Raw genomic sequence first — 16,837 nt, 5'->3', positions numbered from 1 at the left:
AGTGTTTGGGGAGCAGAGTCCCCACGGGGCCAGAGCCTCCCACCTCCTGCCCTCACAGCCAGCTGAGCTGAGCTGGGTCTGGGATGCTTTCACGGGTCACTCTGTCCCTGCTGGCCATGACTCCTGCAGCCCCCACAGCCACAGCTCCAGGAGGGCACTGCCACCCTTCCAGGAGCCACCTGGGACATCCCTTAAAGCCACAGCTGTGTCTCTAGCACTTTTGGACTGAGGGCTCACTTAGTGGCACTGATGGGAGGGAGAAGGGGATCCTACCCAAAGCTCTGTTGTGTTACCATGTCCAGGACACCCTGCTGGGCACCCTGACCACCACCCCCAGGGCTGGCAGCCCAGCGGCCACTGCAGAGGGGCAGGCCAAGGGAAGGAAGGGACTGTCAGGCCCTGCCCATGAGACACAGAGCAGTGTCTGTGCTTTGGGGATGTGTGTGATGTCCCAGCACTGGTGCTGGCACTGGAGCTCAGCCCCCCTGGTGCCAGCCTGCTCAGCACAGAGCCAGTGGTGGCACAGCTCTCAGCAGGCTCCCCCTGTCCTGGCAGGTCCAGCGTGTTTGGGGAGAAGGTGGAGACTGTCATGATGCAGAGGCTGAACGACAAAGGGCAGAGCGTGGCACCTCCTCCCAGGGAAGTGAGCAGATCAGCCAAGTCCACGTGGACAGGTACCAGCGCTGTGCCCCCGGGGCGTGTGGGGACAGGGCCCATCCCACACTACAGCACTTTGGAGGCACAGTGGGGTAAATTGGAAATAAAATAGAAAAGGAGCCTTAGGAAGGGCTGCTGGGATACCGCTGCTATTTCCTGCCAGCTTCTATTGGAGCCTGGATCTCATTAAGCCCTGGGGGCAGCATTGGTGCTGTGACAGTACTTGTGGTGTGACAGTCCCTGCAGTGTCCCCTGGGGAGGCTCTGCTGCCTCCTCCCCCAGTTGCTCTGCTCTCTGCAGCCACCAGTCATAGATATGCTGGGGATGATCCCTCCACACTCTTCCAGGACTGGTGGCAGGCTCTCAGCTGGGATGAGTGCTGATCCCAGCCCTTGCTGTGCCCACGGGGACCCTTTGCAGTGATGTTCACGCTGCTCTCCCTCCTCCTCCTGCTCCTCCCAGTTGCTGACCAGACGTTCAGGAAGCGCCTGCTGCCTCCTTGGTGCTCCCTGCTGGCCCACGGCATCAGCCTCCTGCTCTTTGCTGCCTCTGCCGGCGTCTCCGTGTGGATCGGGGTGGGCTTCTCCTCCAGCGTGGCCCTCATGTGGCTCATCTCAGGGATATTCAGCTTTCTGGCATCATTCCTGGTCTGGGAGCCCCTGAAGGTGAGCATGGCACCAGTGCAGTAGCACAGACCTGTATGCGGAGTTAACAGCTGGAATTAACTTGTCCGGCTGCTAATGACAGTCGTGGAATTGTTAAGGTTGGAAAAGTCCTTTAAAATGACCCAAGTCCATCAAACACCATGTTCACCACTAACCCATGTCCCCAGCTGCCACATCCGTGTGGGTTTTGAGCACTTCCAGGCATGTTGAATCCATCACTGCCCTGGGCAGCCCCTTCCACAAAGAAATCAGGGCAGAGTGGGCACTGTGGGCACTGAATGGTCTCTCCCATCCCCGTATCCCTCAGGAGGGGTAGGATGTGGACAGCAGCAGCAATAGGAGAGGCAGGGCTGGTGGCACTTGGTTTTGAAGGTCCAGGTAGGAGCTGTGTCATGCTGGCTGTGCCAAGGGGCCCATGGGAGCTGCTGCTGGAGTGCTGAGGTGGCACAGCTCCCTGCAGGCTCAGCACTCTTCCCTGTGCTCCAGGTGCTGCTGGAAGCCCTCTACTTCTCTCTGGTTGCCAAGAGGCTGCACCCAGAGGAGGATGACACCTTGGTGGAGCAGCCCTGCGTGGAGCACGTGTCTGAGAGGATCAGCAAAGTCCGGCCCCCACAGGGATTTGCCCTCTTCCAGGCCAAGGAGGAGGCCAGGAAGGTCAAACTGCTGCACAGGATGCTCAAGGTGAGACATCTCCTGCTGCTGGTGCCCAGGGCTCAGATACATCTGAGTGTGGATCCTCCCGTCCAGCTGGGGTCCCCTGAGTTCTTGGTTCCAGCTTCTGCCTCAGTTTCTCAATCTCTGGGTCTCACCCTATTGCATGGCCATGGAAAGCGCTGCTCTGCTGCAGGATTGGGATCCAGCCCTTCCATGCAATCCCATTTTTACTCTTTGCTTCGCAGAACTTCCTCATCTACATGATGTTCTTGCTGGTGGTGCTGCTCACCAACTACGGCGACGCCTCGCGCACCAGCCGGGCCTTCCTCCTGCAGAGCTCCATCAAACAGCAGCTGGGCAGCAACGACTTCCTGCTCATCAAGAGGTACCTGCCAGCCCTTAGGGGGGCCAGGGGAGTCATCTCTTGGGCTTGTGCTCCACAGTCTGTCCCATAAGAGGTTCCTTGGTGCCCATGTGGAGCTGGGTGTTCCGCAGCAGTGAGCACGTGCTGCTTGTCTCTGTGGTTCTGCTGCTCCCCTGGAGAGCAGAGGAGCCTCTGGGGATTGAGAGGTTTAATTTCTCTGAGGTTTAATGATTTCCCCAGTGGGAAGGGGCTGTGGGAGCTGATGTTGATCTTTCTGGAGCTGCTCTAAAGGACAGGAGTTTTTGTGTCTCCAGAATTTACAGCCACAAGTTGTAGCCATGAACAGGCTCACGAGAGCCAGAAATGATATCTTGTCCAGAGTCTGCCTTTCCTTGCTCTGTACCTGAGGATTAAATTTTCCCAGCTGATTTTCCACAGCCCTGGGAGCTCCCAGCAGCCCAGTGTGGCACTGGGGATCCCTGGGCTGAGGGTGTGTCACTGCAAACCCCTTGGCTCTCTGCGCACATCAGTGTGGCTTGTTCATGCCCTGAGGTCTCTGGAACTTTGACTCACCAATCTCACACCTTCCCCCCTGCAGGTCGGATCAGTTCTGGCTGTGGATGTCTCAGGTGTTCCTCCCTTACCTGTACAACAACGGCTCTGGCCAGGAGAGCCACAGCACCACTCTGGGCACAGCCCGGCTGCGCCAGCTCCGCCTGCGGGGAGGTAGGAGGGAGAGCAGGGATGGTGGCTCTGCTGTCACAGGGGGAGGTGACAGTCCTGGAGGGGTGAAATGAGCAGCTCTGCATGCAGCTGGGGCTGAGGGGAGGCAGCACAGCTTGGGGAGGCAATGGTTCTGCTCTGCAGAGATGAACTGGGGCAGCGGATCGTGGAATCCTGGAAGAGTTTGGGACCCTAAAGTCCATCCAGGGACACCTTCCACTATCCCAGGGTGCCCCAAGCCCCATCCAACCTGGCCCTGGACACACTTTCAGGGCAGAGCTGCTCTTGGCACCCTGGGCCAGGCCCTCCCAGGGAAGATTCCTTCCCAATATCCCATCTAACCCTTCCCTCTGGCAGTTTGAAGCCAGTGATGTATCCAGGGACCAGAGTGCTGGTCCACAGTTACCCAAGGCTAGCTGGGATGTCTCTGTTCTCCTCCACTTGTACCCAGCTAATCCACTCTGACCTGGTGGCATGGATATATTGTGACTCCTAAATTGGACAGCTCTCTGTTTTTATTATTAATGTCCATCCTTCTCTTAATCCCTGACTTGTGCATGCCCATTTCCTCACGCTGGTGCACGTGTGGGGATGAGTGTGGAGGGGTTGGGAGGGAATGTGAGCTCTTTGCTGGGCTCACAGGGTGGTCTCATTCCAGCTGAGTGCCAGCAGAGTGCCCAGGACATCCTGCAGGGCCTGGGCAGTGCCCAGAGCAGCTGCACTGACCAGAACAGCTTTGCCACTGCTGACTATGGAGTGGGCTGGGAGAGTACAGCCAGGAATGGGACGGCGGCGTGGGCACACTCAGCACCTGACCTGGCAGGGTAAGGGCTGCCCTGCCTGCTCCCACCCCTGCTCCTCCTCCAGGGACCCTTACAGACCTCTCTAAGGTCTTTACAGGTGCCTTGGGTTGTTCCCAGCCCTCAACTCAGCCCCTGAGCCTGGCAAAGGGCATGGAAATTCCAAATGACCTGAACAGCAGTGTGGTGCTGTTCTGGGGGCCCAGGGACTGAGGGTTCAACTCTGCCCCTTCCAGGGCACAGACAGGGCAGGGGAACCCAGCACGGCACATTTCTGCTCATGGCGGTGACAGGATGTTGTCCTACACATAAATCACACTTGGTTGCTTCTCTGGTTTGTCCCCAGAGGCATCTCCATGGGCCACCACAGGGCTTGGGGCTGTTCTGAGGTTGGGAGCACTGAGGTGGATCAGTGCACCCCTGTAATCTGTCCTGTGAAATAAATCCTGAGGGACAGGATCTGCATCTGCATGCTTGATCCTGGCCTGCCGTGTAGGAGAACAGCCAGTGTCCTTCAGCCTCACCCACGGCCCCTCTTCCTCTGCAGGATCTGGTACTGGGGCTACATCTCCTTCTATGACAGCAGCGGGTACGTGCAGGAGCTGGGCCCTTCCCTGGAGGAGAGCCGGGCTCAGCTGGAATTCCTGCAGCAGCACACGTGGATCGACAACATGTGAGTGTGGCGGGGCAGAGGGAGTGTCCTGCTGTCACCTGGGCTCCTCAAGGCTGCTCCTGGAGTGTCCCAGGGGGCACAGGATCCACGTCCCACCCGACAGTGACCCCAGAGCTGGTGTTGTCCCAACCCCTGAGCTGCTGCTGTCCCCCTGCAGGAGCCGGGCAGTGTTTGTGGAGCTGCTGCAGTACAACCCCAGCGTGGACCTGCACGTGGCTGTCACCCTGCGCCTGGAGTTCCCTGGGGCTGGCCAGGCCATCGCCGCTGTCACCATCAGCCCCTTCCCCCTGCTGCGCCTCAGCACGGGGGTCACCCTGCAGCTCCTCATGATGGTCAGTGTGGGGCCTCCCCTGCACCCCCTGCCCTCTGCATGCATGGGGGGCTCTGGGGACCCTCCCCAGGCTGCTCTGCCTGAGACCACCTTGTCCCCACATCTGTGGCCCTGCCGGGGTGTGCTGTCAGCAGAGGCCTCAGCCCCTGGGTGCTGCCACCCTGCCACAGGGGCATTGGGGAGCTTCAGGTGGGTTGGGGTGCTGGATAAGCCAGGAAGGCAGGGCAGGATGCAAGAGATGTTCCAAGTGTGCAGTGGTGGAACTTGGCTTGGTGTAGGGGGAGATTTTGCTGTCCTGGGGTCCTCCAGTGCAGCACAGAAGTCAAGGCTTGTCCACTCATCTCCTGGTAACTTCTCCATTCCTCCTCTCCTGGTAACCTCTCTGTTCCTCCTCCAGGTTTTCCTCATGCTGTTTGTGGTTTACTTCGTGGTGTCAGAGTCTCTGGCCATCAAGAAGGAAGGCAGAGCCTACTTCACCCTGTGGGGCAACTACAGCCAGTGGGTTTTCATCCTGCTCACCACGTGCACGGTGCTGGTGCACCTCAGCCAGGCCACCCTGGCTGACCAGCAGTGGCTCAGGTACCTCAGCAACCGCAGGGGCTTCACCAACTTCTACCAGGTGGCCTTGCTGAGCTCCGTCTTCAGCAGCCTGGCCGCGTCCCTCCTCTTCCTCCTGACCGTGCAGGTACGGATGGGCTGGGGGAGCAGCAGGTGGGTGGTGGGTGCTTTGTCCCTCCTGTGCTTGTCACCCCTGCACAGCCCTGCCAGGGCAGAGAGGGTGGCAGGGAGGCCACACGTGTCTCTGCTGTGCACTTTGGGTCTCTGAGGGCTCTGAGCCCTCGATTCTCTTGGAGAATTCAGCCAAGTGTGGCTGATGGGATGATTCTGTCTGCAAGGAAACTGCAGGTTGGGGTGTTGGTGCTCTGCTGGAGTGTGGGTTTCTCACATGTTTGAGACACCCTTCCTGGCCTGGTGGTGTGTCCCTAACTCCCTCCTCTCCCCTCCCAGGCTGCCCAGCAGCTGCGCTTCGTCCGGCAGTGGTCAGTGTTTGGGAAGACCTTCCAGAAGTCCATGAAGGAGCTGATGGCTGCAGGGGTGGCCTTTGCCCTCCTCCTCCTGGCCTATGCCCAGCTGGGCTTCCTGGTAACCACCCTGTTCCTATCCCTCACAGAGGGGCTGCTGGTGGTCCTGCTGCCCCTTTTCCCTCTCCCTGGCATGAGCAAAGCCCCCGGGTCCCCTGGGCACTCTGTGCCCATCCTGCCACCCGCACCTTTGGCCAGGGGTTGTCCCTGTCCCAGCCCATTTGTGGGCCACCCCTCAGGTCCCTTTGTGGGTGGGAATACTGAGGGTCAGGGGAATACTGAGGGTCAAGGGAACACTTCGTTGCTGCTCCCGTCTCATCCCATCTCTGTCCCTCCGCAGCTCTTCTCCTCCTCCTCCGAGTCCTTCCGCAGCGTGGGCAGCAGCCTGCTGCTGCTGCTGGCCCTTCTGCGGGGCAGCGCCAGCCTCCAGCCCCGCCTGCCCGAGGCCTCGGGGCTCTACTGCCTCTTCTGCAGCAGCTACCTCGTGCTGGAGGTGTGGATTGTGCTGCGGCTGCTGGCGGCGGTGCTGATCCACAGCTACCGCGAGATGCGCTTCGAGCTCTACCGGCCGGCCTTCGAGCCCCAGGACTACGAGATGGTCGAGCTCTTCGTGCGCAGGCTCAAGATGTGGATGGGCTTCAGCAAAGCCAAGGAGGTGAGGGCAGCTTGGGGACTCTGTGGAGAAGGATCCTGGTGGCACAGAGCAGCATCCACCGTCCTGAGCCTTGCCCTGCCTCTGGCTCCTTCCTGCAGCCGGGTTCCTCTGGCAGGCGGGCCCAGGAGAGATGGGGAACTGTACAGGCATCAGCTGCCTGTTCTCAGCCCCACAGCCCCGCGTGGCTCTGTCTGGGATCCAGCCCGTGCCTGTCACACCAGGGAGCTGTTTGCAATGTCCCCCCTTCCCAGCTCTGCCCTAACCCTGCCCTTTTCTCCTCCTCGCTCCCAGTTCCGGCACAAGGTGAGGTTCGAGGGGATGGAGCCGCTGCCCTCCCGAGACTCCAGCGACTCCAAATCCTTCCGAGGCCCCACTCCCAGCGCCGCCTCCGACAGCTCCAGGGCCTCCACGTCCTCCAGCCAGCTGGACGGGCTGAGCCTGGTGCTGAGCGCCCGCGACAGCCTGGAGGTGGACGCCGACATCCAGCGCCTCCTCTCGCTCTTCGAGATGCTGCTGGCGCAGTTCGACCGCGTCAATCGGGTGACGGAGGACGTGTCCCGCATCGAGCACCTGCTGGAGTTCTCCCGCAGCCGCCGCGCCCGCAGGAGGCACCGCGGGCCCGAGGGGGGCCCGGCCCGGGGCTGCTCGGGCGTTTCGGAGCGGGGCCCGTCCCCGGAGCTGCCGGAGCCGGAGCCGTCCCCGCGCGGTGCCGGGGCCGCGGTGCCCGGCCGGCTGCTGCGGGCCAGCCGCGGGCTCAGCGCGGCCGCGGGCTCAGCGGGCAAACCCTGCGCGGCCAGGAGGAAACGGCCCCTGCGGGCCAAGAACCGGGTGCACCCCACGGTCAAGTAACGGGGCTGCAGGAGCGGTTTGCCCAGGCTGGGTGGGCTGTGCCCGCCCGGAGCTGCCGCGGCGGCTGGGCCGGCCGGGCACAGGGGCTCTCCGGCCACGCCGCTGGCACGGCCACCGGCGCTCCGGAACCCGCCCCGCGGGAGCGTTCCAGTGTTACAGGATGGAAGGGGAGAAGGCCGAGCCTTTTCCCGGCGATGGGCAGGGGCAGGACATCCCCGCTGGCTCACAGGGAGCAGCTGTGGGTGTTCAGCAGCCCCCCAGGTGGGACTGGGGTGGGACGGGACAAAGCTCCCCCCGTTCCCTGCTGGCTGTGCCGGATGGGAAAGGGAGAGGAGAGCCCCCAGGCCTTGAAGGTTTGAAGTCTTGGATTTTTTTTTTGTCGACCAGACGCACTGTGGAGGAAAGCGACAGCTTTCGAGAAGGTATTTAACCCACCTTGTTTTTTAAGCATAAATAGCTATATAGAGAAATGCTATCTACACCCAGAGCAGTTAATTTCCAGTATTGGCTACTTTTATCCTCCAGAAATTGGTACTATTATTTGTATTTAAAGAAATCCAATATTTAAAACAAAGGACATTGCAGCGAGTTGGGGACGAGAGACCCCCCCCGGGCTGCCTCAGCCCCCTCGGAGCGTGGGATTCCCAGCTCCCAGTGTGGGGTTCCCAACGTGCTGGTGTCACTGCGGTCCCCACCCGCCCTGTCCCCCCGCCGTGGCCCCGGGGTGCAGGCGCCGCTGGCTGCTTGGCTTCTCTAACCCAAGGAATGTATTGCCCTAAGTATATGTATTTTATTTTGGTTTACTTGTTCTCCTATGTACTGCCCAGCACTTTAAACAAGGCTTTCCTCGGCTACCAGTGACACGTGCGAGCTAAGAATGGGATAATATATCACAAAAGCAGTATTTTGTTTGTTTAAATCATAAACTGAAATGGGCAGGGAGGGGAGGGCGGCAGCCCCAGCTCGGGCAGCAGTGCCAGCACTTTCCCTGAACAAAAAGGAGGCAGATGAAGCCCTGAGGGAGCTTTTTCTGGGATCCCTCCAGCCGTGCCAGCTGGGATTCACCATGTGCTGGGCTACAGCTGCTGGGCTACAGCTGGCCTGTGCCATGGGGACCCCCAGATCACAGCCTGGGGGTGCCTGAAGCCCTCCCAGGGGCTGCCTTCCCCTCCTCAATCCCATTTCACCTTATGGCTATTGTAAGTAATTTATACGGGGTTTGTTTGGTTTTTAAATGTATATATTTTTGTATGTTTGCTATATTTTCATAGCATCGGTACCGTGTTTGAAACATGTAGATAGGAGACAGAACACTATTGTCAGAGTTATTTAAAGGATGTATTAAGTGCTTCTTCCTGGGAATGTCCCATGTATATAAGGATTGGGTGTCTGTGTGTGTGGTGTGTGTACTCTCCTGGGCTGGCTCGGGGCAGTGGCCACAGGCAGATGGGGAAAAGCCCCCAGTGGGCTCCTCTGTGTGTTCCAGAACCTGCTCCATGCTTTGGACAGGTGAGAGGGTGGAAGGGAAGGCTGAGGGGGGCAGAGCTGCAGGGCAGGGGCCTGAGGTTCAGCTGCCTCTGGTGCTGCTGGGCCTGGAAGCACCTTCCCAGGGCAGGGGAGACTTTTCCAGGTGGAGAGACGGGGCTCTTCAAACACTTCCACTGCTCCATCCCTCCTGAGCCTCCTCTCCAGCCTCCAGCTGTGTTGGATACTTGTAAAGATTTCATTCCAGCACCCATGTGCCTCCTTGGCCACGTGGGTCAGGGTGGCTGCTCTGGGGTGCCTTTGGGACAGGTCTAAGTTAGTTTTGGAAAACTCAGGTGCTGTGCAGGACAGATGTTGTGGAGAGGTTGCAGAGGGACGAGGGCAGGAGAAGATGAGTGAGGTGGTGCTTGGTCAGTGTGGAGGTGTTGGAAGAGCAGAGGGCACAGTGGAGTGCAGAGGGGAGAAATGGAATCCTGGTAACCAGGACAGGGTGGGAGAAGGCAGAGAAGGGCCCAGAGGGCAGGAGTGGGACAGGGAGGTGCCTGGAGCAGGCAGAACCAGCAGCTGGAGCCTGAGCCTGGGGCCACGTGCTGGTCAGCTTTGTGCTCTGTGCTCAGAAAAAAACCTGGATTTCAAGCCAAATAGAAAACGATTTGCCTTGGATTTTTGTTCCTTAAACTTCCCAGGCAGCACAGCACCAGGCTCAGCTCTGGCACATGTCCATGACTCCTTTTTGGTGACAGGGACAGTTGTCAGTGCCATGTCCCCAAACCAAGGCAGGAAGAGGAACAGTTGTGAGGTGTCCCAGAGACCTGGGATGTCCCCAGGGCTGGAGTCCCTGCAGTCCAGAGCTCCTTTCCTCACACACTTGCCTTGGCACAACCCCTCTCTCCTGTGTGGAGCACGAGGGTTGTTGATCCAGTCACCCCAAGGGCCCTGTGGGAATATTCAGTGACTGAAATGTCCCAAATGAACCAAGCAGATCTTGGAAGCCTCTTGAAGAGCCAAAATGTTCAGTTCCTGAAGCAGAGGTCAGTTCTCAGCTCCAGTATCCTCAATGGAAGAGGTTTGGAGTAGGAGGGAAGGAGACAGAGGCAGGAGGGGCCAGCTGGGCCCCAAATGTTTTTGAGCAGCCATTCCTAAGCTAAGGGGCAGCTGGAACAAAGCTGCTCTCCAAATCCAGCTGCATTTTTGTTCCCAAGTGCCTGTTCCTTGCCCTGCGTGTGTGTGTGTGTGTGACTCGGTGCGTGTGACTTTACCAAGTGCTCCCTCTGATTGGAGAGCAGCAGAAACGGGATCAGACAACTGCCCTACTTCCCTGAAGTATGGAGAGCAGCTCTGCCACCCACAGTTCCCTTGAAAAGCCCAGCCCTACGTGGTGGGCAGCACCCACAGCTTCCAGCACTCACAGTTCTCAGTGCAGCAGCTCCTATGCCAGCTCCAGCAGCATCCCAGGGTCCCCTCCATGTCCCAGCCAGAGCGATTCAGTCATGGAGTTACACCCTCACAGCAATAAACTTGACTCAAAGCCCATAAATCCCCCTGAATGTATATTTTTGTGCCTGTAGTCACCGAGAGATGGTGATTTATTTATTGCCTTGAATCTCACAATGATGTATCAGGATAAAGCTGCTTAAATGAAAAATGAAACCCCCATCTATTCGTTCCAAGGGACAGGGAGGGACTTCTGTAAGTGCCTTATTTTTTCTATATATTTTTTTTTTTAAGGAACAATGATTGTGACCAAAATGCCAATGGTTCCTGTCTGGTCAGCATTTCACTGCAAACAGAAATGGTGTGTTTTATAACTGTGGGGATGTTTCTTACAAAGTGACAAAGTCAAATAAACACTGACTGCTAAAACCTGGCTCAGGTGGTTTTGTCCTGCTCCAGACACTCCTTTCCATCCCACCCTTGTTCTCTCTGCATCCATAATTTTAATTAGGTCTCCTGCACAGCACAAGACACTTGCTTAAATCCTCCAGCCTCTCAGGGCTGGTGTTAAGGAATAAGCTCACCTGTGGTCACTGGGGCTGACACAAGGACAAAGCTGACTGAAAAGTCCCCTCCCAGCACAGAGGGAATATCCCAGTCCAGGGACTGGAACACAGCCAGGAATCTGTGTGTCCAGCACTGGGAGGGGTGGTGGGTGGTTCCATGAGGAACTCAGGATCAGAGGAAGGATTTACATGATCAGGAAAGAGTTTGAATTTTCCCACGATGGCAAGAACATGCATATCAGACAAATATTTTATTTCCTTTACGACTCATAAACACTCGAACACAACAGACACTTGGTGTTCCCACACGCCTGCACAGGTGAGGGCTGTCCCTTTGTCCCCTCACCTGTCCCTTCACAGTCCCACGTGCACATTGCACTTGTCTTCATCTCCCTGCTGGCAGCAATTCCCAAATCCACGCTTCCCACTCATGGACAAGGCGGGAGATGAAGTTCTCACAGTACAGTCCAGCTTACATGGTGCCTCCCAGTTGGGTGGTGTAGTGTCTGGTGCCCTCCTTGCCTCAGGATGGGCTGCAAATCCCATTCCAGCTGTGCCCACCTGCCCTAGAAGCTCCAAGTGAACTGCTTCAGTCTCCCCTGAGAGCCTCCCTGTCAGGGAATAAGCAAAACTCGTGGGGAGATGATGCCCCAAGACTTGTCAGCAGTCAAAAAGGGATTTATCAGGTGCTTCTGGGGAAGGATGAGACACCCCAGCATTCCTGCAACCAGGGAAGTTCTGCAGATGGCCAAAATGAAGACAAACCTTGTGAACTTAAGCAGTGTTTTGGGCAGGAGAAAACCCAAATTCTAGAGCTGGCAGAATGAGTCAGAGCCTGAAGAGTCCAAGTGCTGACAGCCCCGAGGTTCAGGGAGGAGCTGGAATTCTGGGGTGCTCAGAAATAGCAACTGGATTTTCAGTACTTCATATTTCACTCCAAATAAAGTCCTCAAAAATCCCACAATTCCTGTACCTTCATGTGAGGATCTGCAGAATATCATCCTTTGTCTGCTTCCACCAGGAGCTGGTGTGGAAGGAGTCCAAAGAAAGGTTCTGCAGGGAAGGTCCCAGCAGCAAATCTTTGAAACAGCTCAAATCAAACCAAACACCTTGAGTTGATCCTCTGGGAGCTTCTGCTGGGAATCCAGTGTCGTCCTCAGGGGCACCCAAATCTCCTGGCAAGTTCAGTGCCTAGTCCACATGCAAGGAGCAGCCAGGCTGGGCCTCCAATCCCTGTGTCCATGCAGGGATCAGCAGGCAGGGAACACAATTCCATGGCCTCAGTGTCCCAGCAGGGACACCCTGAGCCGGGCCCTACACAAACTCGGTGAAGTCATCCACGGAGGAGATCAGCCTCTTCCTCTGCCCCGTCTCGTAGGTGGGAGGGGGATCCTGGGGGATCTGGGGAGGGGGTTTTGTGGGGGCAGAGGGGTGCAGCTGCAGGGGAAGGCCAGGGCTCTGGTACTGTGTCTCTTCACGGAGCTGAAATGCAACGGAGAGCAGGTGAGCTCCATTCTCTCCAAAACTCTTCAAAATCTCCATCTGGCCAGGGCAGGGCACTGTGGGGCTGCCACTCTGTGTCCAGGAATTGGACATCAGGAGGAATTTCTCCATGGAAAGGGTGTTCAGGCACCTGGGGCTGCCCAGGGAGATTTGGAGGCCCCATTCCTGGAGTAATTCCTCAGTCCTCTGGGATTCCAAGATGAAGCTTCCCAAAAGCCCTTACTGCCCGTGAAGTTATTTGACATTGCCACACTTGTCATTCCCACAATACAGCTGGATGATCCTTAAAGTCCCTTCCAACCCAAACTCCATGACTCCATGCCCAGCTGGATTCTAACCTCCATACACACAGCCCTCCTCTCACTCAGCAAGTTGTGACAGCTGGTTTTACCTGCCCCAGCTGCAGGAAGAGTCTCAGCCAAGCCCAGCTCTGCCCCTGAGAGCAGCTGCACTCACCCGGTGCCGGAGCCTCTTGATGTGGCGCAGCCTCGCGATCCATTTGGAGGGGTAGGTGTCCGTGGGGTTGGATCTGCTGTGGTGGACCTGGGAAGCCATCTGGGTTGGAAAGGGTGGGGAGGAACAGGGAAAGAGTGGAGCCACATTAACATAACCACAACAATAAAATTAATCAATTTTTTCAGTGCGGTTTGACAGAAACTGCAATGCAGCTCTCAGTTAGGAATTTTCAGGTGCCAACTCTGGCTTCAAGGTCAAAGAGAAAAGTTGTTTCTTTGCTTTAGCAGGCCCTGCCTGTTTCCTTGGAAGCTGGTGACAGACCAAGGCAGCAGCTGGAAGCTCAGGGAGCTGGGGGTACTCACGTTGGCATGCAGGGCCATCTGACGGGCCACGAAGGGCAGATTCTTGTCAGAGATGATCTTGGCAACACTCGTGTCCACCAGACCCTCCATGTCTTTAGTTTAAAGAAATAAGAAAAAAATTCTGGTAAGACAGTTCATAAGAAGCAAAAGGTTGCCAGTAACTAAAAATCTAAGTCAAATAAACCTGAGGAATTTTACCAACCAAGTCCCCACAAGCTCCACAGCTCCCACGCTAACAAGAACCTGCTCTGAAGTTTAACAGCTGGCTCCCACATTCTAGCTGCCTCAGAAAAGTTTGGGGAAAGCCTGCTGAGCTCTCACATGAACCAAAGTGTGAGCCAAAAACACCCAGAAGTGCCCCTTTGGTAAAACAAAAGAACTGCTGAACCCCTCATGTCCTCCAGCATTCCCAAGCTGTTGGAGGGATCTGCTCTGCTGCTGGCACTGGGTCCCGAGCCTGAACACAACTTGAGCAATCCACAGGAGGTACAAGAGCAGGGCAAACCCGTATGGAACTGGGCAAACTGGTTCCAGAGAGTTTCTCCTGGAAGTCTGAACTTTTGAAACACAAACCCCCAGCACAGCAAAGGCTGAGGAGTTCCCACCTTTCCGACACTGCAGCGTCACCAGGTTACAGTCATAGTCCAGGGGGGTGATGATCACGTGCACAAAATTGAACTGCCCCTAAGGAGAAGCCAGTGAAAGAGTCAGGAACATTTCCCTGGCAGCATCGTGGTTTGTGAATGCCATAAACACACACCAGTGAACCCATCACAGCCAACAGCTCCCCCCATAATCCCCACACAGTTTTTAGGGTCACACCCACACACATGAAGGTTTACAACCCTCTGCTCCTGCTGTAACACACCCATGAGGAAAATCCCCTACCTTTATTGTGCCCAGTTTAAAATCCTCTCCAGAATCATTGTAAATGATGGAAACAAAATCATTCCCCAGGTGCCTCTTCTTGTCACAGCGGTATTTATCCAAATCCTTTGTGGGCATCAGAGTAGCAATGTGGAAAATGGCTGGAGAGGGAATACAGAGATCCTTAGGCTGGGCTGGGAAAGCAGCAATGGTCACATGCCAGTAATACAAACTCTAGATAGGTTTGTCCCTGTTTGTGACAGTTGAATCCAGTCCCACTGGATGCTCCAGGGGTCCCTGGAGTGCAGCAGCCAGTGGGAAGGACCACAGCAGCACAGGGAGGAGACCCTGGGTTGGGGGGAAAGAGGCAGAAGAGCTTAAACCAGGACTCAGAAATTTTTTCCCAGAAAAAATTGGGAAGTTCAGCATATCCCGCTGGATCCTGGATGATTTCTGCACTGCTTGGTGCTGCAGGAGCTGGGTGGCACTGCAGTGACACAAGCCATGGCCACAGTAGTGACAACCTCTGCTCTGAACTGCTCTTCAGAGAAACACAGCAATACTGACACCACCCTCAGGGAACAGCTTTTACAGCAGCTGGGGACAGCCAGCTAAACCTCTAAATCAAACCCTCCCAGCTTTCAAAGAGCTTATCATTTCACAGATTGACAGAGCAGATCTTTCCACAGAGCAGACTATTTTACAGAGCAGATCATTATCAAACTGGTATGATTATCTTTTTGCTAAGTAAGGCAGTTATGTTTTTTTTTCTGAAAGTCTTTTATAAGCCATATTAAAATATCCCTTTAAATCATAGAAAATACAGATTGGGGAGATGATTGTGCAGACTGTGGATTTAAAAGTATTTGTGATGGACTAAGTGAATATTAATCTTATGAGAAGCTGTGATATCATGAGTGGGTAAAAGTGTGGTTAATTCTAAAAAATACTCAAACCACTACACTAAATTTAGAAAACAGAAATTGGCGAACATAAAACCACTACAGGTCTGAACTTTATCACATGGCTTGCAGAGCTCCCAGACAGAACAGGAGAGGATCAGAGCCCAGGACATCCTCACCACCTCCCTGGGAAGGAACCAGTGTGGAAGGCAGGTCAGCAGAGGTGACAAGACACAAACGGTCCTTCCAGCTCACCCTGCATGATGTCATCGTGCCAGCAGTAGGTGAACTGTCCATCCTCCCCACACACATCCAGGCCACCCAGGTAGATCTTATCTGGCTGGCAGTCCTTGAGCTCGATGAGCTTCCCCAGGCCCGTGAGGAACTCGGTGTAGCGATAGGAGCCGTGCTCGTTGGACAGGATGGCGATCTCGTTGTTGCTCTGGGACACAGGGACGTGTCACAAGGTCACACTCAGTGCCAGCAGCGCTGCACCAGCACCAGAGATCCCTTCCTGGGATCAGGTGATTGCCCTCACACAAAGGTTTCATGCAGGCACTGATTTTTAGCACAGGGAACTAAGGAAGAGCAAGGCAGGGCAAATCCCACAGGGAAAACCCCACAGCTGGAGAGGTCCCCAACATTCCATAAGGATTGAAAGCCCTGCACACACTCACCTGGCCCTCCCCAACGTAGAGCACTGCAATCTTGTGTGTGTCATAGGATGGGATCTGATCCAGGAGCTGCACCGACCTCTCAAATGTCTGCAACCAAACAGGGACCCCACCTGAGCAGCCTGGAGATGTCCCTGCCCAGGAACGTCCCTCCCAACACAAACCAAACCAACCCAGCACTCTGTGAGCTTTAAAAAAATCCCCTCCACAACTCCAACACAGAGATCTCCCACCTGTGGCAGTGCTGGTAGGAAACACCTTTAAACTGCAGCCCCTGAGCTGGATGTTTGTAATTATCATCTACATTCCAAGTCATGAGGTTAAAAAAAAATTAAGGATTTATACAACCCCTTGCCTACCTCATTTGGCAACAAGAGGGGTTTGTTGTTTTCATCACCAAAGAAGGGGGAGTGGTACAACTGTAAAAACACAAAGCTGAAGGAGAAAGGGAAGGAAAAGTCTGTTACCATAAAAATTAAGTCGGTTTTGATCTGTTGGAGGTAAGAACATTATGTACAGCAGAAAAATGGGAGGAATTAAAATGCTAACAGGGTATTATTCATTTTTAGAGACACTTGGGAGCACATAGACGACCTGCAGTTTGCAATAGACCCCTGTCAGAGAAACAATGATGTGTCAAACAGCAGCAGCCACACAAATTCCCTGTTCAAAGGCATGGAATGGAGGAGCAGGAACACCCTCCACAGCTCTGGGGGCATTTCTAAGCTCTCAGACACATGATTGTACAGACATTTGCATTTCACCTGCCCTCAATCAGAAGAAAATTGTCTCATCATGCAATTTTGGACAGCTAACAATATCCCAGGTTCAAAAAGCAACTATAATAACCCTTTTTTTTCCTTCTTCTGAGGATTTTGCACATTCCATTTCTTGTAATGCAAAACAAGTAATCCACCCCGTTCACAGAAAAATTAACTCTGGGTAACCTGCAGTCAAACCACAGCCCCTAAAATAAGTACATCAGGTACTGGAGGAAACTATCCATCTATTTCTTTCACCATCTGGGAGTTCTGTTTCCTAATCCCCAAGCTCATTTGACGGTACTGTGCTCAACAGGTCTGTATCAGCTCCTGAATAAAGCAGGTAATTATTATTTTTTTTAATCAGACGCTAT

General features: G+C 55.2%; 2 protein-coding genes across 5 annotated transcripts in view; one reads left to right on the top strand and one right to left on the bottom strand.

The window, feature by feature from the left end:
• PKD1 (polycystin 1, transient receptor potential channel interacting) overlaps nt 1-10,805 on the top strand; it is a 79,129-nt gene extending 68,324 nt beyond the window's left edge. The window contains exons 35-46 of the mRNA XM_066329917.1: nt 556-674; nt 1,120-1,322; nt 1,809-2,003; nt 2,222-2,361; nt 2,939-3,066; nt 3,722-3,887; nt 4,411-4,536; nt 4,694-4,868; nt 5,265-5,552; nt 5,876-6,010; nt 6,290-6,604; nt 6,896-10,805. Of these exons, the coding sequence (XP_066186014.1) occupies nt 556-674; nt 1,120-1,322; nt 1,809-2,003; nt 2,222-2,361; nt 2,939-3,066; nt 3,722-3,887; nt 4,411-4,536; nt 4,694-4,868; nt 5,265-5,552; nt 5,876-6,010; nt 6,290-6,604; nt 6,896-7,453 (2,548 nt within the window). The 3' untranslated portion in view covers nt 7,454-10,805. The remainder of the gene's footprint in view (nt 1-555; nt 675-1,119; nt 1,323-1,808; nt 2,004-2,221; nt 2,362-2,938; nt 3,067-3,721; nt 3,888-4,410; nt 4,537-4,693; nt 4,869-5,264; nt 5,553-5,875; nt 6,011-6,289; nt 6,605-6,895) is intronic.
• Nucleotides 10,806-11,176: 371 nt separating this feature from the next.
• The window catches only part of TSC2 (TSC complex subunit 2), a 32,841-nt gene continuing 27,180 nt past the window's right edge, over nt 11,177-16,837 (bottom strand). For all 4 annotated transcript variants that reach the window (XM_066329918.1, XM_066329919.1, XM_066329920.1 and 1 more), the window contains 8 exons: nt 16,062-16,137; nt 15,706-15,792; nt 15,284-15,470; nt 14,148-14,287; nt 13,865-13,943; nt 13,260-13,351; nt 12,898-12,996; nt 11,177-12,420 (listed from right to left, as the gene is read on the bottom strand). In XM_066329918.1, coding sequence (XP_066186015.1) covers nt 12,253-12,420; nt 12,898-12,996; nt 13,260-13,351; nt 13,865-13,943; nt 14,148-14,287; nt 15,284-15,470; nt 15,706-15,792; nt 16,062-16,137 — 928 coding nt within the window. In that variant the 3' untranslated portion in view covers nt 11,177-12,252. The remainder of the gene's footprint in view (nt 12,421-12,897; nt 12,997-13,259; nt 13,352-13,864; nt 13,944-14,147; nt 14,288-15,283; nt 15,471-15,705; nt 15,793-16,061; nt 16,138-16,837) is intronic.

Source organism: Sylvia atricapilla, chromosome 15 (genome assembly GCF_009819655.1).
Source record: "Sylvia atricapilla isolate bSylAtr1 chromosome 15, bSylAtr1.pri, whole genome shotgun sequence".
NCBI lineage: Eukaryota > Metazoa > Chordata > Aves > Passeriformes > Sylviidae > Sylvia > Sylvia atricapilla.
The sequence above is the reverse complement of the archived record's forward strand: the minus strand, read 5'-3'. Positions and strand labels throughout refer to the sequence as shown.